The sequence below is a fragment of the Myotis daubentonii genome, chromosome 16 (assembly GCF_963259705.1).
Source record: "Myotis daubentonii chromosome 16, mMyoDau2.1, whole genome shotgun sequence".
Lineage (NCBI taxonomy): Eukaryota > Metazoa > Chordata > Mammalia > Chiroptera > Vespertilionidae > Myotis > Myotis daubentonii.
Genome location: NC_081855.1, coordinates 15,192,601 through 15,217,817, shown reverse-complemented (window position 1 = coordinate 15,217,817; position 25,217 = coordinate 15,192,601). Strand labels below are relative to the sequence as shown.

The following is a 25,217-nucleotide window of genomic DNA, read 5'->3' as shown; positions in this document are numbered from 1 at the left end:
CTAAGGGGGGCAGCTTCCTGGGAATGAATTTATTTAAAGGAAAGTAGAACTGAGAGGAAAGGACGAGAGAAAAAGAAATCATCTGAAAATGTAGATCAAACCACGTATCTGCGGATCCACGCAGCCTGAAGATGGACTGCCCTCAGATTTTCACTTGGGTGAACCCACAAATCGTCTCTCACCTAGAGGGTGGCAGCTCGCTTTCTGCTACAGCTAATGAGTTCCTCTGAGCAGGGCACAGCTGTGGGGGGACTTAGAGGGCACCTTCCTTCCCTTTGCTTGGTCCCCCCACTTGCCCGCACTCCCAAGGATGCACACCCAGCCCCAGCAGTCCTCTCAGCGCACTGCCTGGAATAAGCCATCTGGTGGGATGGTGGGGAGTTGGGGTGGGCTCGACCCTGCATGCTCCAATATCTCTACATGCAGAATCGCAGGTTTGTTTTTATTTGGATTTCATTGGCTCCGTTTAGGGACGTGCTGGTAAATGTTTAACAAGCAAACAAATAAAAAGCCCAGTTTCGTGGTGTTTGCCAGCTTCTGTGATGTGAAGTTTCCAACCTGGCCTGTTTCAGGCTACCGCCATGACATCAGTGAGTGCGGAGAGGGGACGCGGTGAGAGTGGCACACCCGCGGTGGCATTTCCCCCACCAGGCGTACTCGGCGTAACTATCCTCCAGAGCATAGATGATGATAAAATGCAGTACATAATTCGGGACTTATGAGTTTTGAATGTTTATTACCTTTGTGTTTCATATAATTTATCTCATTGTAAGTTTATGTGATTTAGCCCTTAATAATGTCTGGTCATAAAAACTGACTCACAAAATTCCTTAAAAATGCTTTGGCTCCTCTGGGCTGGGTGGAGCTGGTTCCAGGGCACCATGGTGCCGCTCAGCTCCCAGAGGAAACGGCTGCTTGTTCGTGGGCTCGAGAGCTGTTTCAACAAAGTAGGGGCCTGGGAGCAGCCCTAAAAGCTTGATTTTGGTGAGGGACTGTGCCAGTCTGAAACGCGCAGTGAGACTGCATGTGTCCATGGAGAGTGAACTAGCTGTGCCGGGCAGGGGTCCTGCAGAAGTCAGGCTCCAGCAGGAAACAGATGGCACACCCAGATCAGCATCATGCGAGGGGTGTTGGAGGAAGAGACCTTACAAAGATGGGGGCAGGTGGAGGGGAGCCACAGGGACACAGCAGCACTCCAGGTCCAATAGCTCGGGGCTCACTCTGTTACCTTCCCTAGGCCTGAGGTGCAAGCAGGGCTGAGGGGAGCAGTTACTGAGATGGAGAGAGAGGGTTGGGGGAGTGGGACACTTGACAGGAAATGGGACCTTTGACTGCTGGAGGGACTCGGGAAATAAACACCCTTGACCTCCCTCTCCTTCCTCTGCTTCTTCTATCCCAGCTCCCCATTGGCTGGACTCACCCAAAAAGCCAGAGGGCAAGGAAGCCTGTTGTGCCAGTGCTGGGCCACTGGAAAAGGTAGATGCGGTCTGCAGGGTCCAATGGCTCAGGTAGCTTGGGTACCTCGCCGGGGAGCGGACACCCTGATCCTTTGTCTTGGGCCTCCTGGAACTGCCATGGACCGCCTTCCCCCCAGAAACATTCAGGCCTGGTCACCTGCCTTGCGGGGGGCAGGGGCGTCTATGGAGGTGCACTGCCTCCTTGTCCTGCCTGCCAGAAGTTCCCAGGGCAGGCGAAGGAGGGCTGGGGAGCAGACCCTGGGCATGGTTTCACCGTCCACTGCCCGGCCAGCCCTAGCCTCCATCTGAGACTCTGCGGAGTCCTCTTCTATGTAAACTTGGTTGGGGAGCCTGGGAGCTTGGGAGACCTGGGTGTCTCCTTCCAAGTATATCCTGGGGGGTTCCCCGACCTTATCACTGACCTGAGTGTTCTCATCTGCCAGACCAGGGGTCTCGGCCAGGCGACCATGATTTCCAGGAAGACCTCTGTCTAATGTCAAGGCTTTAGGAGCGTCCCCTCAGGGTCCTTTGCATAATGAAGCCTGTCTTTCCACAGCCAGGGGGTGGCAGCAAAGCTCTGTTCTGAAGGGGCCGGTAGGCCAGGGTAGGCGCTGCTCTCCAAGGCCCAGGGCTCAGAGTCCAGGTTTGGTGGCTAAGCCTCACTGCTGAATAATAATGATAATAATAATAGTAACAACAACAACAGCATCATTATTATTATCTCTGTTGTTAGTAAGACAGCCACAATGCCCTCTCTGATTTGGGTAGTGCTATGTAGTGGAGGAAACCTGCCCAGTATCCCGTAGGGATCTTTCAACACCACCATCGTGCAGGTAGGAAGTGCTGGGCTTTCAGCCCATGCTGAGGCTGAGAGACATTCTCTGACTTACCCAGGTCTCCTGGAAAGTAGGATGTGCCAAGACAGAAGCCCAAGCTTTCCTCCTGTGCACTGTCTCACCATGTGCAAGTCCCCTCTCCTTCCCTCTTCAGCAGACCTGGAGTGCTGCTGTGCCCCTGTGACACCCCTCTACCTGCCCCCATCTTTGTAAAGTCTCTTCCTCAAACACCCCAGGGGTACCCAATGCAAGACCCAGGGCCTGAATTTGGTTTCCGGTTGCCATGGGGGTGCTGAGGAAGAACACTCAGCACAGAAACCCCATGTTCATCCCCTCCTCTTTCTTCCAGTTCTCAGAAAAGTTTTAAAATCTTTATTTTATCATTGCCAGGGCTTACTTGGCGCCTAGGTAGGAAAGTTTCTCATTCATTCATTCATTCATTCATTCATCTCTCCATTCAATAATTGGGATTCTTCTATAGCAGTGGTTCTCAACCTTCTTAATGCCACGACCCTTCAATACAATTCCTCATGTTGTGGTGACCCCAATTTCATTGTTACAAATTGAACATAATGAAAGCATAGTGATTAATCACAAAAACAATATGTAATTATATATGTGTTTTCCGATGGTCTTAGGCGACCCCTGCAAAAGGGTCGTTTGACCCCCAAAGGGGTCGCGACCCACAGGTTGAGAACCACTGTTCTATCGCATAAGACACTGTTATGTACTATGAAGGATGTAGAAATGTTCTTTCTCTTGTAACTCAGAGGTCTGGGGGCAGGGAGCTGGGGTGTGACGGCCAAGTAAGTGCAGAGACACTTGGGGGTGGCTTCCTCCTGGGGAGCCCGGGGTGAACGGGGGAGTGCTTGAGCAGATGGAAGTTAGACCTGCTTTTGTTGGGTGCCAGGGAGGAGGGACACCATAGGAATTTTGGTTGATGACCTCCAACTGCATGGAGTATTAACTCCTCAAACCAGAGGACGCTCCTGAGAGACACAGCCCAAGCCGCAGACTGTTGTCCATTTGGACCCTGTCTTACACTCCACTGTGTCCCCAGGCATGTCTCCCCCCCCCCCCCCCCCCGCCATCATGATAACAGATTACCAGTGCTAACTGTAGGCCAGGCTCTAGAGGCCACTTCTTGAATATTCTTATTTACCTCTCAAAACAACCCTGTGGAGTCCATTGTTATACCCATTTTACACGTGAGGAAGCTGACACTTAAGTCATGAAGGAATTGGTCCCAAATCACAAAGATAGTGAGTGGTGGGCCAGGGCTGGGACCCAGGGGTTGGCACCCAGGGCTCTTACCACCACAGCATCATCGCACACGGGAAAACGCTCCCTCCAGAGACCCTGCCTGTGTGTGAGTCTGAAGAGCTGCCCTCTCTTTTCCTGCCCAACACTGGGCACCCTACCCGGTCTGCCACGCCTCTAGAAAATGAGGGTGTTGATACCACCCATCGCCTGATGGGCTTGTTGGGAGACTGGAACAGAAAAAATGGGCATGTGAACACTTAGCATCACACAAAATCGATCCGTGTATACGACATGGTATCATCGCTCTTACTGGGAGGGCGATGTGGTGACGTGGCAGGAGGGCTGACCTAGGGACTGGTACCCGGACTTTGAGAATGACCTGTTTCCTTGCCTGTAAAAATGAGGAGAATAAAGAGATGATTGTTGATAGACTCTTTCATTCCTAATATTCAGCAATGACGATGATGATGGTGGTGGTGACCATGGTGATGACAGTGCTGGCGGTGGTAAGGATAGAAATGATGATAGTGATAGCAGTGACAGTGATGATGATGATGGTGATGATGATGGTGACAATAGTGAGGATGCTGATGATAGTGATAATGGTGATGTCAGACATCTGAGGTCACCTGACCTCAGAATCATTTCCTGTTACCACCCTGCTGCCAGCCCTCAGCTCCCAGCCCTGCTGTCTCAAAGTCAGGCAGGGGTGGGCTGGTGATGAGATGGAAAGGAGGTTCTAGAAGGATTAGTCTAAGACATTGGAGGCTGCTAGTCTCAGTGCCTGGGACATAGTAACCCAGTGCTTACTATCAGTTAATGGCTTTAGTGAGACACAATTCACAGTTATACAACCATCAAGCAATCCATTGTGAAACATTTTTGTTGCCTCTAAAAGAAGCCCTGCCCCCTGCCGCCCAGCCAGTGTCCCAGTGCAGCTGCGATTTCTATGACCTCTGCCTTACACCATCAGCACATTGGGGCTCAAGGAAGAGACTAACTTGCCCAAGGCCACACAGTCGGTATGTGACAGCATCAGCATTCCATCCAGGTTTGCTGGAACCCGCAGCCCGTGCTCTGACCACACTGGGAGGCACGTCAGGCTCAGAGAACACGTGTAACCAACCCAGGCCACGCAGCTACAGGCATGAAGTGGTCAGGCTGGGACTCAAGTGTAGTGTTGGCTCCTAATCCCACTCCTTCAGGGTAAGCAAAGCAGCATAATCAGAATCCGTGGGTTCCCTGGGCCTGGGAGCGAGCCCTAAAACTAGCAGTAGCTCCTTTACTGGTGCCTGGTCCCAGCCTCAGGCCTGAGTCTGGAAGTCAGTGGCTCCTGGGGCCCACCTGCTCCCTTCACCGGGGGCCCTGAGCACCGTGAGGGGAATCCAGCCAGGTCGAGAGGAGTGACCCCAGCCAGAGGAGGGAGCAAAGCTTGCAAGACAGGCCCCTGTCCAGTGGAGCATTTGAGAGCACCTACTACCACTCCGCTGCCTGGGAGCTGTGGGTGGGTCTGAGAGGCGGGTAACGTGGTCCCAGGAGGGATGGGACGCGAAGCAGACTTGCTTGGAGGAAAGAGCCCTGGGTAGAGTCTCTGATCTTTGGGTCTACGCTCCACCCTGCCCTGAACAACTACAGTCAGAGGACTACGTCCATCCCGGCCCAGTTTCCCTATCTGTAAATTATGGAAAAATGGGGAACTGAATTGGAAAGAATCATGAGTTCCAGGAAGAACATGTGCTATAGTTACCGGAAAGGGTCTTTATTTTGAGATGCTATGGAGGCCAGTGATTTATCTGGCAATGGGCTGGACTTCCCCTTTCTGCTTGGGGCAAGGAGCCTCCCCTTTCACATTCCTTACTGTCTTTATATGAAGGAGAGATCAGGCAAGGATCTAAAAGGCAGCCCACGGGAGAGCCATGGGCCGCGGTAATAAACACAGAGGAGCCGAGTGTCTGAGTGGTTAGGAGAATTTATTTCTCACAATATCTTCCCTCCACTCGCCTGGAGGTGCCCATGGCAACAGGCATCAGGAGGGCCTCATTCTTCCATCTTCTGTGGGAGAAAAGAATCGTACACAGGATATGAGTCAAACCGAAGGCGAGGCTGAGTGTCGTCTGCAAGTGGGGCGGCTGCAAGGGCTGGAACCTTAGACAAATATTACAGATGCATGACCAAAGCAAGGCCCTCAAGCCCCGGGGAAGGAGTCTGCCCCCTGGAAAGCAGGGCCTCTGGCCACAGGGAGGGATGGGAGGGATAAGATGTGTGGCCCCTGGTCCCTTGCTTTTCTCCTGGAGCCTAGAACCATGGGTTCTGGCTTAAGTAGCGGCATCTGTGAGCCAACGACCAGCACAGGGAAGAGGCACCCCCAGATACCCTCTGAACCCTCCCTGGGGCTCAGCACGTCTAGAGAAGAAGTCTGCTCTCACCTGGCCCCCAACATCTCGGCTCTTGGCCCTCAGTTTGTTGACCTGGGACTCGGCGATGTCTGCCCGCTCCTCGGCCTCCTCCAGCTCGTGCTGGGCCCTCCGGCATCTGGACAGCTGCGTGTTGGCCTGCTCCTCCTGAGCGGAAGACAGAGGGGTGGGAGGCCGAGGCAGCCTCTTACTCTGGCTCTGAGGCCCCCAGTCCCTGCAGACCTCTGGGGATCTGGGGAACCAGGACAGCTTGGGTCCCAGCTTCACTGATGCCAGGGGAGAGAAAGCTGAGCAATCCAGGGGTGAGGATGCACCCTGTACCCCTGTGTCCCTGCACCCCTTTTCTATGCTATCTCTCCCCCTGCAGCTTTTTGAAAGAGACCCAAGTCCAGAGTCCTCCCCTGGCACCTGGAGGTGTCAGAGACCAATGGCCCAAGTCCCCATTGCCCTGTTCCTGCTCCCAGCATCATCTGCCTATGACCAGGCTCTTGTCTGGGTCTATTTCAGCATTAGCCAAGGGTTCCTGACAAAGGTGGCCTTCTGGGCCCCTCCAGGCTGGCCAGTCCCGCTGCCACTGTTCTAATGCGAGGAGCACGCGTCTCCCTGCTATGTAACTAACACGGATCTGTCCCTTTCATGTCAAGACAGAACCAACCAGCCCCCTGGGCAGGGAAGAGAAAGGACAAGGAGAGAAGCCACATGCTCAGGCATTTATCGAGGGCAGGGCCCCCCCGGTTTTGTTCCTCTGAACACGGGTTCTGTGGAAAGCTCTGCATATACGAACAAGGTGCCCAGGCCCATGAAGGGTGGGAAATGCTACATTCTAGAATGCCTCTTCCACTTTGCAGAGCCATTTACATATGACCTACAAAATCCGAGAAATCCTTGAAGTAAAGCAACTGGTTCAATGTTTTTAAACCCAGCATTTCCAATCGATTTCTTTTCTATAAAAGAAAATACCCCCCCCCCTTCTAGCCCCAGCTTCCTGCTGTTGACACCCCTCAGGCCCAATGTCCCCAGCAGATACTTTGGGAAATGCCCGTTTCAGCCCATTTCATTTCTTCCCTGTTTGATCGAGGGCAGATCAAAAAGGAAGGACTGGGGAGATGGGCATCAGGGAGGGCCAGGACGGAGGAGGTGGGGGGACCTCAGGGAGAGCAGGAGTGGTGGTGCAGAGGATGGGGCCCAGGGAGGGGAGTGGGATGAAGTGCCTAAGGTCAGGTCACAGGGGCAGGAGGGCCGGTGGGGTGGGCTGCGGTGGTTAGGGAGTCAGGGTGAAGAGAGGCCAGCAGGTGGGCTAAGACGCTTTGGGGTGGGTGGGATAGTGTGAGCTGGGCTGAGGCCCAGTGAAAGGATGGGGGGAGCTGGTCACATGGGGTGAGGCAAGGGCACAGAGGAGGAGGTGGGCAGGATGTGTTACATGGACCGGGGGAGGGAGGGTACAGGTGTCCTTGCTTTATGGCCTGTGAAAACTGCCTGAGCTCTGTGGACTGTAGGAAACAGGAACACACTCCCAGCAGGGCTGGGGGACACTCAAGCCGGCATGGGCCCCCGAGAGCTCCCCCACTTACGGCCTCCTCGGCCTGCCTCTTGTACGCCTTCACTTTGGCCTGCAGCTTGTCCACCAGGTCCTGGAGCCTCAGAATATTCTTGCGGTCCTCCTCGGCCTGCGAACAGAGCATCCTTCCAGGCCCCGCCACCGCCGCCTCCGGTCCGAGCACTCACCCAGGTTCCAGCCTCTACCTGGTAAGTCATCTCCTTGACTTTTCGCTCGTATTTGTGTGTCCCCTTCAGAGCTTCGGCCCCCCTCTTCTGCTCAGCATCCAGCTCGTTTTCCAGCTCCCTCACCTGGGAAAGAGAACGCGGATTCAGGCCAGACCGCCAGGCTCTCTCATGGACCCGGGTGCCTGTCCTGCAGGGTGACCTCAGGGTCTCCTTGGAGGATCAGAAGCCACGTGTACTCACGAGGCCAACATGGCGGGCTTTGTGCAAATGAGAACGAGGCACCTTCTGTGGGCAGGGGCAGCCGCAGGTGCACACAGCTCAGATGCCGGGTCCGGCTTTGCAAGGAAGCCGCTTCCTCTGGCGCCACGCAGCAGGCTCAGGGAAGGCTGCATGGCTGCTCCAGGCTGCCCGGCTCCTGACCGAGCGAGGCAGCGGGGTCCCGGCGAGAACCGGAGCCAGGAGCAGTCCAGGGGCTCAAGTCCGGGTCCGCTGAGTGAGCCAAAGCAAGGCAGCTCCGCACTGGGAATGAGGTTTTGCGTACTTAGGGTGGAGATGGTCATACCTGCCCGGGCTACCTCCAGTGTGGGGATCAGATTACACAAAAGGCGTGGAAGTACGTTTTAGAGGATATGGCGCTACACGGGTGGTGTTAATTTCATAGCTGCGCCCTCCTTTCCTGAAGTCTTGACGGCAGAGGACAGCCGTCGAGAACTCAGGTCACCAACTGTGGCCCCAACTCCATGATCAGAGAGAACCCAGAAGTGGGGCGTGGGGTGGCGGCCAGCCACTGGGGATCCCGCTGCCACACACAGGGGCGGCTCTGGGCTTGCAGACTCCCCAGGTCAGCTTTGTAATCTGCCAGTGGAAAAGGCCACCTCTGGCCACCGCTCCAAACAGGATCCCACCCCCTCCCATACCCTGTGGGTCCTGGGAGCTGTCTTCCTTCAGGTTCTACAAAACTTTCTTTCCCCAGGGGGAGGAGGGGAGTGGGGGGAGCTCTCCAGGCCTCGGTAAGGTTTATGAAACCAAGGTAACTGGGCAGCTGGCAATGGGAGGATTTTGAAGGTTCCTCATCCTGCGGGGGTGAGGGAGGGTGGAGGGTGGAGGCTGGCTGAGGGACCCCTGCCAACCCAGGAATCACAGAATCAGAGGGTGGCAAGGGATCGAGTTCCTCCCTTGAGGGAGGAGCCACGAGAAGGGCAGGCCTGAGCTGGTGTTAATAGAATAGGACTGGAAATAATTAAAAACAACATGGGAAGATATTTTTTGGAAGCCCCAGCTTCCCCGGTGTTGACTTTCGCTGCTCATGCTGTGTCGTTCCCAGCCAAAAAAACCCTTTCACATTTGAGTGCGCCCATGCTGGGACCACCTCCGGGGGAGGCTGGCCGGGAGGATGACTGTATTTGGGTCTCTCCTGCTGGGATAAGTGGTCTCCTTCTCTCGGTCGCCTCCTCCTCCTCTTCCCCTCCCACTCTCTCATTTCCTTTCTCCCGGGGACAAGAGGCATCTGACAACCTCCTCCTCACAGCCCTTCTTCAAAATATTAACTGGTAGTGGAGCCCATTTTAAGAACAAATTAAATAAACCATCACAGGCCTAAAGGGAAGCAAGCAACAAAGGGGCCGATCAGCCAAGAAACTAAACAACCACAAAGTATACTCCCAGATGGCAGAGCGCAGGGCTGCCCTGGGTGGGGACTGATGTGGTGCACCGGCCGCAGGAGGCGCCAACCGCCCTCCCCCGGATGCCCCAGATGCCTTCAGAGATGGGGGAGTCAGGGGAGGGGGTGATCCAGGAGTGGGAGACGGAGGGAAACTCCAGATTTTACACAGGATGGGCCACTATTTATCAGAGTGGAGGTTGGTCCAAAATTTAAATCCCACTAAAACGTGTACTTTTAAAATTGTAAGCTGTATCTCCCCCCATTTGTGTGGGTCTGAAACGCTATAAAACCAGAATGTGAACATTTACAAATGTCACCGCCCTGCGGTTATCGAGGCAGAAGCAGTCCGCAGTGGATTTGCGTGAGTTGGGGTGCAGGGATCGGCGGAGAGGAAGCCGGCGGGATGTATGGCTCACAGGCAGTTTTGCAAGAGGTCCTCAAGCTACGGCTGCAGTCGGCTCAGCCAGTGGCCACCCTCCCACCACCCACGTTTCCAGATGGGGGTTCTGCCCGGGAGCTGGGCATCACTCTGGGGGGAGTCCCCTCGGGCCAGCTACCCGGTTCTCCAGCTTCTGGATCTGCTTCTTCCCGCCCTTCAGGGCCAGCTGCTCAGCCTCATCCAGACGGTGCTGCAGGTCCTTCACCGTCTGCTCCAGGTTCTTCTTCATCCGCTCCAGGTGGGCGCTGGTGTCCTGCTCCTTCTTCAGCTCCTCGGCCATCATGGCCGCCTGGGGAAGTTCACAGAAAACATCCGTGGGCCCTCCGCCCATCCCATCCCTGCCAGGAGCACTGCAAGATGCTAAGGTTGGTGCTGTGTGTGCTGAGGTGTGCCTCCCTCCCTCAGCCGCCACGGAGTGTGCAGTGCACTCCCCTCCCCCACTTTGCTAGGCCATCTCTTCAGGGAGCCACCCCTGACGGACCTAGGTCTTAAGGAGATGGAACCTGCGTGTCACGCCCGGGCTTAGAAGCCCCTTCCCTCTCTCCCAAGGGCGTCTCTGAAGAGAAAGAAGGGCGCTCACGTCCGTGATGGCTTTCTTGGCCTTCTCCTCTGCGTTTCTGGATTCCTGGATAGAGTTCTCCACCTCTGCCTGGCACTGGGCTATGTCAGCTTCCAGTTTCTTCTTGATGTTTATCAGGCTTGTGTTCTACAAGGAAAATCAGATACCAGAAGGGTAGGTTATGCTTGGACACATCAAACAGTTGGGAGGGAGAGGGCTCGGTGGGGAAGGGCATAAACCATGGTCAGGTTCCGTTCCTCATTGTCACACGGGGTGTGCGAGACACTGTTTTGGTCTTGACCAAACAGAAAGTCCCAGGACAGACCCAAGACTTGCACGTGAAATAATTGAATAAATGATAAAAGTGGACTTTTAAATATTTGGGGAAGAAGAGATTATTCAAAAAGGTGTTAGAAGAAGGAAATGATTTGTTGACATAGTGACATAAAATGAAAAATAGTTCTAATGATCAAAATATACCATAAATGGAATTGCAAAAGTGAGGACCAACTGGAATACATTTGCAATGATTATTACTGAAAAATATCCCCTGTCTTAACGTAAAACAAATCGATAAGCAAAAAGGGCAAGAAGCACAAATAGGTAAGACACAACAGAAGAAATCCAAGTGGCAAAAAATATGATGAAATATTCTGCCTCAGTAATGAAATAAATAAGAATTTTTAAAAAAGAAATATTTTCAACAATAAAATTGGTCAAGTTTTAAAAATAATAGCTAAGGTCTTTGAGAATTTATAGGAAGGAGCTCCCAATGGGTAATAAAAATTGAGACTTAATTAAAGATCAGTTTACAGTACATTAAAAATGTCTTTACTGTTTGGATCGTGAAGTTTTACTTCTAGGAATTTATTTATTTCTAGGAATATTAGGAAAATAATAATAATGGATATATGTGAAAACTTGATTATAAAGAAGTTCATCATAGCAATCTTTCTAATAGTAATTTTTTTGGGGGGGGAATGATATAAAACATCTAATCATAGAGAATTAGTTAGATAAAAATGCCATAATACACAACTAAAATGGACTACCTTTCTGCCATTAAAAACAGTCATAGAAAAATCTCTAAAGATGTAGATACATGTCCATGACACATTGCTAAATGAAAATAAGTTGCAAAATGTTTGATCCCATTTTTACAAAAAATATAATATTTATGGACATAAACAGGGCTTAGCATGAAAAGTCTTAAAATGTTAACAATATGGTTAGCACTTTTCTTCTGTTCCTTTGCTTGTATTCTCTATTTGTTTATAAAAAAGGAACTTTTAAAAACTTTTCATAAAAATGACAAAAATAAGTATTTTGAACGACAATCCTGACTTTCTAAGATTATGGCTTCTACTGTGAGGCCTCCTCCAGCCCCTTCATGCAGTCATTCACCCTTCCTTGCTCTGACTTCCCACAACATGCATGAGGGAGGAGGAAAGGGCCCCGTGGAGGGACCCCGGCTGCACCTGGGAGTGCAGCAGCTGCACCCGGTCGCTGGCGTCCAGCAGCTCCTGCTCGGACAGCCTGCGGGCCCGCTCGGTCTGCTCCAGGGCCGCCTTCATCTCCTCCAGCTCCTCCAGCAGCAGGCCGCTCCTGCGCTCCGTGATGGCCAGCTGCTCCTTGAGGTCCTCGTTGCTCCTCAGGGCATCGTCCAGCTGCAGCTGGGAGTCCTGCAGGAGGAAGCAGGGGTAAGGCCGGAGCCCACAGGCCGAGGGCCCAGCCACCCCCCCTCCCCCAAAGGCCCCACGGTCACCTTGAGCTGGCCCTGGACTGTGCGCAGGTGCTTCTGGGTCTCCGCCAGCTGGCGGTTGGAGTGTCCCAGCTGGATCTCCATCTCATTGAGGTCTCCCTCCATCTTCTTCTTCAGCCGTAGGGCGTCGTTCCGGCTCTGGATCTCTGCATCCAGCATGGTCTGCATGGCCTCTGCCGCCCGCTGGCTGTTTCTCTTTAGCTGCTCGATTTCTTCATCCTTCTCCGTGACTTTGCGGTCAAGCTCGGATCTTACCTGGCTCAGCTCTAGTTGGACACGCAAAATCTTGCTCTCTTCGTGTTCCAAGGAGCCCTGATAAAAACACAGGAGCGATTGGAAGTGCTGTGGGCACTTGATTGTGTATTTTCCACTGTTATGATCAAACTAGAGGCCCAGTGCATGAAAGTCATGCACAGGTAGGGTCCCCAGGCCTGGCCAGCGATCAGGGCCAATCGGGGCCTTCCGGCTGCCAGCCAGGGCCTTCCTTTGTTCTGCACCGCCCCTTGGTGGTCAGTGCATGTCATAGCTAGCAGTCGAACTCAGGTAGGTTGTACTCCCAAGGGGACAATTTGCATATTAGCCCTTTATTATATAGGATGAATATGATAATAACACCCATTTTACAGATGAGTAGAACAACACTCAAGAAGCTCAAATGAATTGCTCCTGAATGTCCCTTCTAGTAATGAAACTAAAACTTTGTTATTAACAACCAGGTCTTGAGGGGGACAGCGAATCCCTTTGAATTAGTGAACATTTTATTGAGTGTGTCTATTTAATAAGGCTATAAGTTGGGAGCCAACTTATTCTCTAAAATGTCAGGGCAATTGCTCTCCCTTTATCCTGTGACACTTTACAAATTTATGCAAATTTCCCTAGAAACTTTCCGAGCGCCGCCCTGCACTGGCCGCAGCTGAGTACGAGCTCAGCCCGCGGCACTGTGGTCAGTACAGGACTCCCAGTAGCCAGAGGTGATCGTGCGCAACGGTTAAAAACGAGGGCTTCAGAGCCGGCTCTCGGATGTTTGGTGAAGGATTTCTTGCTTCCCAAGAGGAAACATTGAGGATGTAACAAACATATGTATTTATCTTCAAAAGGGGAGACAGGAGGACCCCAGAGGATGCAGCAGAGCGCAGCTGTCTCCCGGGGCCTCCCTGCAGGAGGGGCCCCCAGGGGTGCGCTGGCCCCTCCTTCAGCGCCCGCCCTCCTGAGCTCCCGTGCACTGCGTCCCAGAGCTTGCCTCCACCTCCTCCAGGGCAGCCTGGAGGTCCGACTTTTCCTGCTCCACTTGCTTCTTGTTCTTCTCCACTTCCTGCAGGTGCTTGCCATTTTCTGCCATCTGCTCGGTTAGGTCGGAAATCTCCTCTGCAAAGGACAGGCCTGACTGAGGCTGCGCGACAGGCTCCGAGGGACAGCGCAGGCCTTGGCCAGGCAGCTTAGGGCGGGCGATTCACCAGGACATTTAGGTGGGAGAGAGCAGGCGGAGCCCTCGGGGTGAGGTGTGAGCAGAGGGGGTGGGCTGCCGCACCTGAGCTGTGCAGAGAGCCAGTGAAAGAGCAGCGTGTGGCCCCAAACTCCCCAAAGCTCTGCAGCGGCCCAGAGGACCGAGGGGAGAAGTGTGGGGGCCATGCACAGGACCACATGCCACACTGAGATGGAATCCGGGAAACGTTCTCCCACAGGGACCTTCGCACCCCACTGTGCCCCCTGGTTTTGAGGATGCGACTTTCTGCCACTGTGCCTTCCATGGGAGGCCTCAGGCCTCGTGGCAAACTGAGCAGATGTGTGGATTGGGTGGGCAGTGGGAGGGAGGAGGCGTCCGGGGGTGGCTATGGCACGTGGGGGAGGGGTGGCTGGACGAGAAGGGGACTATTACACACCTGTGGTGGGCAGAGAGCTCACCTTGCAGATTTTTAATTTTTATTTTATTTTATTTTATTTTTTAGGGAAAAAGAGAAACAGTGATTGGCTGCCTCCTGCATGCACCCCAACTGGGGATGGAACCCACGACCGAGGTATGTGCCTGGACCGGGAATCGAACCGGCCACCTTGTGGTGTACCGGGCAACGCTACAATCAGCTGAGCCGCACCGGCCAGGGCTCACCTTGCAGATTTTTATTCTCCCGCCTCAGCGTCTCCAGCTGATCCACCACCTCCTCGTAGGCGTTCCGCATCTTGAAGATTTCGGTACTCAGTGACCGGGACTCTTTCTGGGCGGCTTCCAACTCAGCTTGGCCCTCATCCAGCTTCTGCTTCCACTCTGCCAGGACCTGGGGGTGACGCAGGGCAGGTGAGGAGCAGGAAGGGCGGGGGACCATCAGCAACACCGCGGTTTACCCCTCCATCCTTAGGACCAGGGAGACAGGGCCCCCTTCTAGAGCAGAGACTCCACCCCCACCATGATCCACTGTGTTCTTGAAGATGTTTTCATCTCAAAGGAAACAGAATTAGCTTTAACTAAGAAGAGAATTCCCTTTCGAGGGACCGTCACCCAAGTAGAGAGACGCCGCCAATCCCCAAGCTCCCCGGACGGATGGGGCCTCCATGCTCTGCAGGTTGTGCGAGCATCTCACACATGGGCATGAGGGCCGCTGCTCTCATCGCCGCCACCACCACCGCGCGGGAGGAAGGACCTTGTCAAAGTTCCTCTGCTTCTTGTCCAGGGTGGCGCAGGCGGCGTTGGCCCGCTCCAGACCCAGCATCAGGTCGTCCACTTCGCCCTGGAGCCGCTGCTTGGTTTTCTCCAGGGACGCGCACTTGGCGCTCACGGCCTCCGTGTTTTCCTCCGCTTCCTGGAGCCGCTGGGCCAGCTTTTTCCTATGAGAACCAGATGTTTCGCCCTTGGCAAAGGGGCACTATTTCAGAAGGGCTACATCGGAAGAGAAACAAACAGTCTACAGCAGTGGTTCTCAACCTGTGGGTCGCGACCCCTTTGGCGGTCGAACGACCCTTTCACAGGGGTCGCCTAAGACCATCCTGCATATCAGATATTTACATTATGATTCATAACAGTAGCAACATTACAGTTATGAAGTAGCAACGAAAATAATTGTATGGTTGGGTCACAACATGAGGAACTGTATTTAAAGGGCCAGAAGGTTGAGGACCACTGGTTTACAGGGACTGGAATTTGACAAGAGCAAGACCTAGAGTTTGATGAATAGAGAGGATTTAAGTAACATCCGAAGGACCCCAAAGAGCTTGGTGGCCACGCAGGTCACGGAGCGGGCACCAGGGAGCCAGGTGGAATGGATGGTCCCCACAGGAGGGACAGGAGCACCTATGTGAATGCTCAGAAAACCCAAGGCCTGGGAGGAGGGGTGCTCCAGGAAGGGTCGGTTCTCTGTTCTGTCACCTGTGCCTTGGGATCACCTCTCCTACGTAACCTGGGGCCGTACTTGGCCTCCTCCAGCTCCTCCGTGCGCTGGATGGCGTCCGTCTCGTACTTGGTCCTCCACTGGGCAACCTCGCTGTTGGCCTTGGACAGCGCCCTCTGCAGCTCGGCCTTGGCTTCCTGCTCCTCCTCATACTGTTCCCGCAGCAGGTCACAGTCGTGGCGGGAGGACTGCAGGGCGTGGGCCAGGGCGTTCTTGGCCTGGGGAATCGCAGGGGTGACAAATGGCAAAAAATATCTGGCCATTTCCCAAGGTAAGGTATATCCACGTAAACCAGCATTTCCCCAAGTCGAATCGTTTCCTTGCTGCCTTCCCAAGGTTGGCTGTAACAGCGCATCGCCTATTTTATGTACTTAATTTTTAGAAAGCTGACTCCTTTGCTATATTTAATTATATTTGATTTAAAAGTAAACTGTCGCACTACAGCAGATGGAACACCGTTAATAAGTGCCGCGATGAGAAGGCGCCCCCAAGAATCAACCAATGGCGGCAAAGCAGCGTCATCGCCTTCTCCGTGGGTAGGTACTTGGCCGCGGTGGCTCTGTGCCCAGGGCCTGCCCCCTAGGTGCTGGTCAGTAAGTCAGCAAGTGCTAGAGAGATGGTCCCCAAGCGGAGACCATGTCCTCATGTGATCAGAAGAATTGAAACAAAAGTCGATACAATGCAGTGGAGCCCTGCGACCATGAACACCCAAAGGCATCTTCGGTGCCACCGTGGGCTGCTGCCCCACCTCCGTGCACCTGATCTGTGCCATTTCCATACTCTGCCTCCTCCTGCAAGGAGGACATGCCCACAGGCCTCCACACGCTTCCCTGTCTGGGCAGGACCACGGATGGTTTAGTGCTCACCATCCCGGTCACAAGCATTTTGTGGTATCACCAAATGCAGCAATTTATACATCTGCATCCTTTTAAAGACACAAATAAACAACAAGATTTTGCTGAGGAGAACTTAGCGGCTACGGTATCCTGGCCGGAGGACAGCGCGCTCCGTTAGCGGACCTTCTCGTGACTCCATCAGGCTCCGGTTCTCACTGCTCCCCGGCCCTTTCCATACAACAGAAAGACGGAGACAAATGTAGCACTGGCTCCTTTTTAGACAGAGCGTGAGAGATTGCCAAAAGATGGCTCCATAAGTCTTCGCCGGTGCACGCGGCCCTCAGAATTAGAATTACACACGTGTGTGGACTCCTGGATTCTCACTCTAAGGAGCAGCTTCACGAAGCACCTGCTGTGTGCTCTGTCCTACTGTGCACTGTACCTGCTGTTTACAACTACGGTGGGGAATTATTCCTGCCCTCTAGGAGTTTACAGATCAGTGGGAGGCCTGCAATATGAATACAAACGGCTAGATATTGGCATCAAGAACGTGATGATGATGTTCATGTTTATGCAGATGTCCCAGGGGAGCCTCTACAATCATGTAGTCTGTTTTGGAGGAGGGCAGCTTAAAATTGGGTATTGCAGCAGGGGCTGCACAAAGGGTGATGAAGAAAGAAGAGGCCATCTCGAGGGGCCGGATGAATTGAAAGAATACACAAAGGCAGGGATGGTCAAGCCAGGGCAGTGTGTGTGGGGAGGGCTGGAAGGGGATGCCCCTAGTTGGAGAGGGAAGCACATCAGAACCCCCTGGGGGGACAGGGAACCCCAGAGGATGGAGCACCTGGAAGAGTTTTCTAGGGCTGAGGAAGAGATCCGATGCCAAGATCCCCTCACCTCGCAGACCCGGCTCCTATCACACTGCAGGCAGAGGACAGGCCGGCGGCACCCGGCCTCCCACCAGCTCTGAGGCCTCCCGGCTCTCAGGTGCTATCCGGCGCTGCCATCCCAGGAACGGTGGTCCTTACCTTGGTTTCTTCGTCCAGTTGCCTCTTCAGCTCCTCCAGCTGCTGGGTGAGGGCCTGCTTGCCTTTGGTGAGCTGTGAAACCAGCACCTCCTTCTCCTCCACTTGGTGGCTCAGCTCCCCTAACGCACGGACATGGCTGCGGTCAGCCTTGCGCCTGCCTCCCCCGTGGCCCGCGGCACCGCAGCGACCCGCCCGGGCTCACCGTTTTGGGTCTGCAGTCTCGCCTTCTGCATGTTCAGATCGTGGATTAACTGTGTCTGCTGGTCGTCCTTGGCTTTGATTTCATTAAACTGGTCCTCCACGGTCCGGCACAGTCTCTCCATGTTACTCTGAAAAACAAGCCAACGTGAGTGGGAAATGGGTTGCTGGTGTCCAGAGTGGCCCGGGCTGTCTGGTAGATTAGCTTCTTGTTAGGTTAGATGAAAATACAGAGATCGCACGGAGGGAAGTTTTAAAAAGTCATTTCATCTGTGCTGTGTTTTTATTTGTGGTTGCTGCTTAATCACCAGTAGCTGGGAGCAGCCTGCCCTTGCAGACAAGTATTTAGTGATTTGTGAACAGACCTTTGAGAAAACGCCACTCAAAGGAGCCCCGGGCTCTCCTTACAACATAAGCAGTTCTAGCCCCATGTCGATAACATGACCTCCTGATGAGTCTGTTTGCAGCAGCGTAATCAGGTGGGAGTGCTGAGCATCTCATTAATTACACAAAAAGTTTCCTGTGGTGGTGCCCGCGCGCCAGAGCCCCTCCCGCAGCCGCTGGCTGTCCTGTCTTTTTGTGAAGTTTGTTTAAAAACCTTGTATATGCTGTAGACCTCGTCCCTCCCCTCCCACCTTATAAACATAAAATAAATATATTGAGCATGTATTTGCCTGTAGGCTGCAAAGTGTGAGATGACAGCAGGAGAGGCAGGGACGTTAGATTCAGAGGAAGACCTCGAGGAGCTCAGGGCATCTTTGAGGAGATGACCTAGGCGTGTGAAATCATTAACTCGGGGGTAGTCAAAAAAGGGATGGGGACTCACAAAGAGAAAAATCAAAGGATTGAACCACGTAAAAAAATATAAGGCAATAGTCCAGCCTGTGTGGCTCAGTGGTTGAGCATTGACCTATGAACCAGGAGGTCATGGTTTGCTTCCCTGTCAGGGCACATGCCCGGGTTGCAGCTCAATACCCAGTAGGGGGTGTGCAGGAGGCAGCCGATCAATGATTCTCTCTCATCATTGATGTTTCTATCTCCCTCTCTCCCTCTCCCTTTCTCTCTCAAATCAATAAAAATATATTTTAAAAATAAGGCACTATAAAGTGCTTCTTCCACTGAATATTAAAAATGAGAACTGAGAGCATGGTGCTATGATAGGGAGGCAGTAGGGTGGGTCTGGTTATAGGCACAGCACATGGGCGATCCTGGAGTTTCCTGTAACTCACCCATCCTGCAACCTGGCTTGGCTTGCTGGGGACGGGGAGGGGGGGGGAGGAAGTGGGGTGCGGGGTGGGAGGGAGAAATAGAAAGAGAATACATACAGACACACTTCTCAAGGGAAGGGGGAAAAACGACACAGGTGGGGAAAATGGCTATGTTACAAGGAGAGAGGGAGAGAGAAATGAGTTGCAGTGAGGAAGAAATAAAAGGGTTGAATGAGCAGTGTGAACCCAGAAGCTCAATAAAGGCAACAAGAGGCACCAAGGAGACCACCCTAATTCTCTGATCCTCTCTCCATTCCTTCCCTCCACAGACACCCCGACCTCTGGGCAGCCCTCTGCAGGAGGTCCACAGCCCCAGTCTGGGGTCACCCCTTCTTCTAGCCCAGCCGAGCAGCCCCAAGGACAACTCTGAGCTCATTATTTTTAAATCCTCACCAGAGGACATGCTTTGATTGATTTTAGAGAGAAAGGAAGGGAGAGGGAGAGAAATAGAAACACCAATCAGTGGCTTCCTGCTGGAGCCTGACTGGAAATGGAACCCACAACCTGCATATGTGCCCTGACTGGGAATCGAACCGGAGACCCTTCAGTGCACCAACTGAGCCTCACCGGCCAGGGCACCTCTTGAATCTAGGAGCCCATGGCTCCTCTCCGGGGACCTCTTTGCTTTGGTCACACACAGAGGCCAGTTTTCCATGAAGCTGGCGACGTTTAGGCTCCGAGCCCTCACTCGCGTGGGCCCCGACTGCATGGAGCTGTGGTCCCAGGTGGGGTGGGGGCCGGGGGAGTCCAGGCACAAGCAGGAATGTCCTCCTGGGCGGGCATTTCTGACAATGGCCTGAGGAGGCCTGAGCAGGCAGGGGCCTCATTCTCCAAGGAGCCAGTAATCTGTGACTTATTTCTCATTCTAAATAAATATTTACTTACATGCTTAACTTTGTGTTTGTATTTTATGTACATTTTCCTTAAAGGCCCCCCCCTCCTGAGTTTTCTATGCTTTTAGTGCCGCAAAACCTGGGCCTGCCCTTGGCCTCCCAGGGTTCTGCTTCCCAGGGACTAGTGCTGGGGGCTCAGAGAAGCTCACCTAGCAAGTCCCCTCGGTGCAATCCACCCACAGGTTTCATTCTAGAAAATGCCGGATGGATCGGAAACTTTGTGGAAAACTCTGGGAAGATGATGAGGGCTGGAGTTGCATTAGGTCAGCGGTTCTCAACCTGTGGGTCGCGACCCCTTTGGGGGTTGAACGACCCTTTCACAGGGGTTGCCTAAGACCATCGGAAAACACATTGAATATATAACTGCATATTGTTTTGTGATTAATCACTATGCTTTAGTTATGTTCAATTTATAACAATGAAAATACATCCTGCCTATCAGATATTTACATTATGATTCATAACAGTAGCAACATTACAGTTATGAAGTAGCAACGAGAATAATTTTATGGTTGGGGGTCACCACAACGTGAGGAACTGTATGAAAGGGTCGCGGCATGAGGAAGGTTGAGAACCACTGTATTAGGTTGTTGGGTCAAGCTCGACTGACTTGAATTGATTTGGGGACTTGGGAGCAGGCAGCGTGGGGAGAGGGATTCGGGTTAGAACGTGCAGTGAGTTAGGGCATTTTCTGACACCTGCCCACTGGGCAGTGGCTATGGCAGCCTCGTGTCTGCCAAGAGCCGAGAGGCAGGTACCTTCGACTTGGAGACGCTCTCGATGTTGCTGGCCAGGTCATCGATCTCCATCTTCAGCTCACTCTTCTCCTTCTCCAGCTTCTGCTTGACCCTCTGCAGGTTGTCTATCTGCTCCCCAAGCTCAGCCACACTGTCCGCGTGCTTCTTCCTCAGAGCAGCCGCCGTGGCTTCGTGCTGCAGGGTGGCCTCCTCCAGGTCCCTGCGCAGCTTCTGGAACTCAGCCTCCCGCTTCTTGTTCATCTCAACCTGGGCTGAGGTTGCGCCGCTGGCTTCCTCCAGCCGCTCGCTGATCTCCTCCAGCTCCCGGGAGAGGTCCGAGCGCTGCTTCTCAATCCTGCCCCTGAGCGTGCGTTCTGCTTCCATCTCTTCCTCCAGCTCCTCCGTGCGGGCCTGCAAGGGCCTGTGTTAGCACGGCTGTGGGGGCAGCAGCCGCGTGGGGAGGGCAGGAGGGTGCGGGATAGAGCGCAGGGCGCGTGAACTGAAGAACACACTATAGAACTAAATTAGTGTCAAAAACTCAGCAACAATCCAACTGTCCCCCAGTAGGGAGGTGGTCAGGTCCGCCGTGAGGCAGCCGCGCCCTCTGGGCGTCCGCAGCAGGTGGTCCATGGCCACCATGGACAGCTCTGCAGGATGAATTGAGTAAATTGCGGAACGATCGTCTCAGCATGACATTTATATGTATATTTTATGAATATATTTATGAACATATATATATACATATATATATAATAATGTTCTTGTTCCCTTATATTTTTATGCATATATATAAGCTTATGCGTGTGTTGTATATATAACATAGCACTAGAGTCCCAGTGCATGAATTTGTGCACAGGTGGGGTCCCTCAGCCTGGCTGGCGATCAGGGCCATTGGGGCTGATCAGGGCAGGCTGGACAGGGGTGTGGGGGGAGACCACAGGCAGTTGGCCAGCCAGGGTGAGGGACCATGGGAGGCCAGCTGGGGGGTGGGGGAGGGAGCACAGGAGGTTGGCTGGCCATGGGAGGTTGGCTGTGGGAGCTCACTGACCACCAGGGGGCAGCTCCTGAATTGAGCATCTGCCCCCTGGTGGTCAGTGCGCGTCACAGTGACTGGTCGTTCAGTAGCTCGGTTGTTTGGTCATTTGGTCGCTTAGGCTTTTACAGATATAGATATATTTTGAGGTCTTATGTACATAAATCCATAGTGAAACATCCAGAAGGATGCCCCTCCAACTGGCACTGGTGGTGACCTCCGAGAAGACGGCGAGGGCACTGGGCTCAGAGTGGCGAGCAAAGCAATGTCCTGCCTCATTGGTAAGAGGTTAATTATGTCCAAGGACACCCATTGATGTGGGACTTGGAAAATTGAAATATTAACTTCCGTAAATAAAGGGAAGAAAGGACATTGTCTCCAGCTGCAAGGGGAGGGAGGAAAGAAGCAGCGACGGAAGCAGAGGGGATGGCTGGGCGGGGCGGCGCCGCCCAGGGCGCTGTCGGGGGCTCCCGGCCTCACCTGCAGCTCTTTAATCTTCTTCTGTAACTGCAGACTGTGGACTTGCTCGTCGTCCATCTTGCTCTGTAACTGACTGGTTTCAAACTCCTTCCTGCAAATAGATATACATGCATTTCGCATGAAAGAGAAGCCTGTTAAAGGGGAAGCTGGCTTTCGTGCTCGCACACAGAGGTCCAGATGAAACAGCTACTTTTTCAGTTTCTCCTCTACTTGCTGCCTGTCGTTCTCCAGATCCATGATGGCTTCCTGGGCCATCTTCAGGTCTCCTTCCAGCTTCCTCTTCACTCTCTCCAGGTCGGCCCGCAGCTTCTTCTCCTGCTCCAGGCAGCCCTCGAGCTGGGAAGAAAGCGGGAAGGCTGAGGCCCTGCCGGGAGAGTGGGCGTGCCCCGTAGCCAGGCACCAGCCGTCCTGGGCTCCCTGGGGTGTGACTGTAGCCCCAGGCTGGGCTGGGAGGGAGCAGGTTTGCCTTTCCTCCTCCAGCAGAGGCTCCCCCAGGGGCTGGCACCTCAGAGGCTCCCGTGGTGCCTCTTTCAGCCCATTCCAGATTCCCAGGTGGCCTGTCCTGGGCCAGGTTCCCTGCAGAAACATGGTGCCCACAGGGTCATGCTCTTGCCCTGACAGGAACAAATGGGGCTCTGGGGATGGGCACTGCCACAGCCATGCCCGAGGGCCTCGATCAGCCGTGGGCAAACTACGGCCCGCGGGCCGGATCCGGCCCGTTTGAAATGAATAAAACTAAAAAAAACAAAAAGACCGTACCCTTTTATGTAATGATGTTTACTTTGAATTCATATTAGTTCACACAAACACTCCATCCATGCTTTTGTTCCGGCCCTCCGGTCCAGTTTAAGAACCCATTGTGGCCCTCGAGTCAAAAAGTTTGCCCACCCCTGGTCTAGATGCTCACTGTCCCCCTCCCCACTTACACCATGCACTGCGGGGAGCCCTAGGCAAAGTGTGTGTGTGTGTGTGTGTGTGTGTGTGTGTGTGCGCACATGCATGTGGGCACCTGTGTGTGTGTGTGGAGGGAGTGTAGGGCTGGAGCACACCTTCTCTGGCCTCAGGGACATCTGGTCAAGTTCTAGCCACAGTTGTGCGTGAAACCCAGAGACACTGAACCTGGCTCTTAGCTCAAGAACAAATGTAACACGGTGGGAGAAATGACCATTTTCATGGTCACAAATAGAACTCATTTTTAGCAATGTTAGAACAAAATTGAAGCTTTTTCAGCCCAAAGACCTAGAAATAAATGCCAGTGATGATGATGATGATGATGGTGATGATGATGATGATGATGGTGATGATGATGATGATGATGATGGTGATGATGATGATGATGATGATGGTGATGATGGTGATGATGGTGATGATGATGATGATGATGATGATGATGATGGTGATGATGATGATGATGATGATGGTGATGATGATGATGATGATGATGGTGATGATGATGATGATGATGATGGTGATGATGGTGATGATGATGATGATGATGGTGATGATGATGATGATGATGATGGTGATGATGGTGATGATGGTGATGATGGTGATGATGATGATGATGATGATGGTGATGATGATGATGATGGTGATGATGACGATATTAGCTAATGGTTCACTAACACTACGTGCCGAGTTTTCCTTGGACACCCTCTGAGGTGGAGCTAGTTGTGTCCCCGTTTCACGAGGTGGAAACTGAGGCCTCGGAGTCTAAGTGCTTGCTCAGCATTCCAGATGTGCTTGGAAAGGGCTGAGATTGCAACTCAGCAACTCTGATTCCAGAGTTATAAGCTCAGCCCATGCATCCTGGCTAGACCCTGCATCCTGCCTAGACCGCTCCATCCCGCCTAGACCCCTCCATCCCATCTAGACCCCTGCATCCCGCCTAGACCCCTCCATCCCGTCTAGACCCCTGCATCCCGCCTAGACCCCTGCATCCCGTCTAGACCCCTCCATCCCGTCTAGACCCCTCCATCCCGCCTAGACCCCTCCATCCCGTCTAGACCCCTCCATCCCGCCTAGACCCCTCCATCCCGTCTAGACCCCTGCATCCCGCCTAGACCCCTCCATCCCGCCTAGACCCCTCCATCCCGCCTAGACCCCTGCATCCCGCCTAGACCCCTGCATCCCGCCTAGACCCCTCCATCCCGCCTAGACCCCTCCATCCCGCCTAGACCCCTGCATCCCGCCTAGACCCCTCCATCCCGCCTAGACCCCTGCATCCCGTCTAGACCCCTGCATCCCGCCTAGACCCCTCCATCCCGTCTAGACCCCTGCATCCCGCCTAGACCCCTGCATCCCGTCTAGACCCCTCCATCCCATCTAGACCCCTCCATCCCGCCTAGACCCCTCCATCCCGTCTAGACCCCTGCATCCCGCCTAGACCCCTCCATCCCGTCTAGACCCCTGCATCCCGTCTAGACCCCTGCATCCCGCCTAGACCCCGCCTTTCCCGATCGTCTGCAGGCGCCGCGTGTGAGAGCCCAGCAGAGAAACGCCCTCACGTCATCTGCCTGCTGCTCCAGCTTGACGTTGACTTTGATGAGACCATTGACTTTGTCCTCTTCCACCTGCAGGTCATCCAGGGTCTGCTGGTGGGCCTCCTGCAGGGCCTTCTTCTCTCTGGTCAGCTTGGAGATGCTTTCTTCAAGGGCCGTCATTTCCTCGGAAAGGTTCTTTACCTGGGACAATGTCAACACCAGTTCAAGTCAAACAGTTAAACCAGAGCGTCCAGCAAAGGCTACTGATTCTCTTATTGGAGGACTTGGCTAAACCAAGTCCTTCAATATGCTGCCTCTGAAGGGAACACGCCAATCTCTATCCACCTGACGCATCACGGGAACTTGCTTATTAGGTTTGCTGATTGGGGTTTAGAATGAGGCAGGAAGGGGAAGGATAATCCAGAATGGGGGTCCTAAGTTGTCCGGAAGCAGGACAAGGGCACCGAACACAGAACTTGAAAGCATTAAATTAAATGCTGCCCCATGTGCAACATTCTTCCAGATCATAGAGTACTAACTCCTGGCCTGTAGGCGGAATCCAACCACAGACATCTTTTCTTTGAATAAGTTACCAACTTTGAATAAGTTACCAACATTGAAAAACTTGAGATGTCACATAAAATCTGGGTTTCTGGTCGCTTACCGAAAGTTGAAGCCCTGGCAATGCCGGATTCCCATCCCCACCTGCAACAGCTGGCTGGCGCTGTCATGGCTGCCACTTGTGGACAGAGTAAATGCTCTCCAG

The 25,217-nt window shown here is 53.3% G+C and overlaps 1 protein-coding gene across 1 annotated transcript in view; it reads right to left on the bottom strand.

Moving 5' to 3' along the window:
- Window positions 1–3,998: 3,998 nt before the first annotated feature.
- Window positions 3,999–25,217, bottom strand: part of LOC132219266 (myosin-13) — a 49,986-nt gene continuing 28,767 nt past the window's right edge. Inside the window, exons 22-40 of the mRNA XM_059671644.1 lie at window positions 24,476–24,652; window positions 22,159–22,304; window positions 21,969–22,059; window positions 20,477–20,866; window positions 17,562–17,688; window positions 17,360–17,478; window positions 15,517–15,713; window positions 14,752–14,935; window positions 14,223–14,388; window positions 13,359–13,483; window positions 12,122–12,430; window positions 11,835–12,038; window positions 10,378–10,503; window positions 9,916–10,086; window positions 7,714–7,818; window positions 7,542–7,637; window positions 5,930–6,117; window positions 5,558–5,608; window positions 3,999–4,143 (exon numbers count right to left, since the gene is read on the bottom strand). Coding sequence (XP_059527627.1) covers window positions 3,999–4,143; window positions 5,558–5,608; window positions 5,930–6,117; window positions 7,542–7,637; window positions 7,714–7,818; window positions 9,916–10,086; window positions 10,378–10,503; window positions 11,835–12,038; window positions 12,122–12,430; window positions 13,359–13,483; window positions 14,223–14,388; window positions 14,752–14,935; window positions 15,517–15,713; window positions 17,360–17,478; window positions 17,562–17,688; window positions 20,477–20,866; window positions 21,969–22,059; window positions 22,159–22,304; window positions 24,476–24,652 — 3,117 coding nt within the window. The remainder of the gene's footprint in view (window positions 4,144–5,557; window positions 5,609–5,929; window positions 6,118–7,541; window positions 7,638–7,713; window positions 7,819–9,915; window positions 10,087–10,377; window positions 10,504–11,834; window positions 12,039–12,121; window positions 12,431–13,358; window positions 13,484–14,222; window positions 14,389–14,751; window positions 14,936–15,516; window positions 15,714–17,359; window positions 17,479–17,561; window positions 17,689–20,476; window positions 20,867–21,968; window positions 22,060–22,158; window positions 22,305–24,475; window positions 24,653–25,217) is intronic.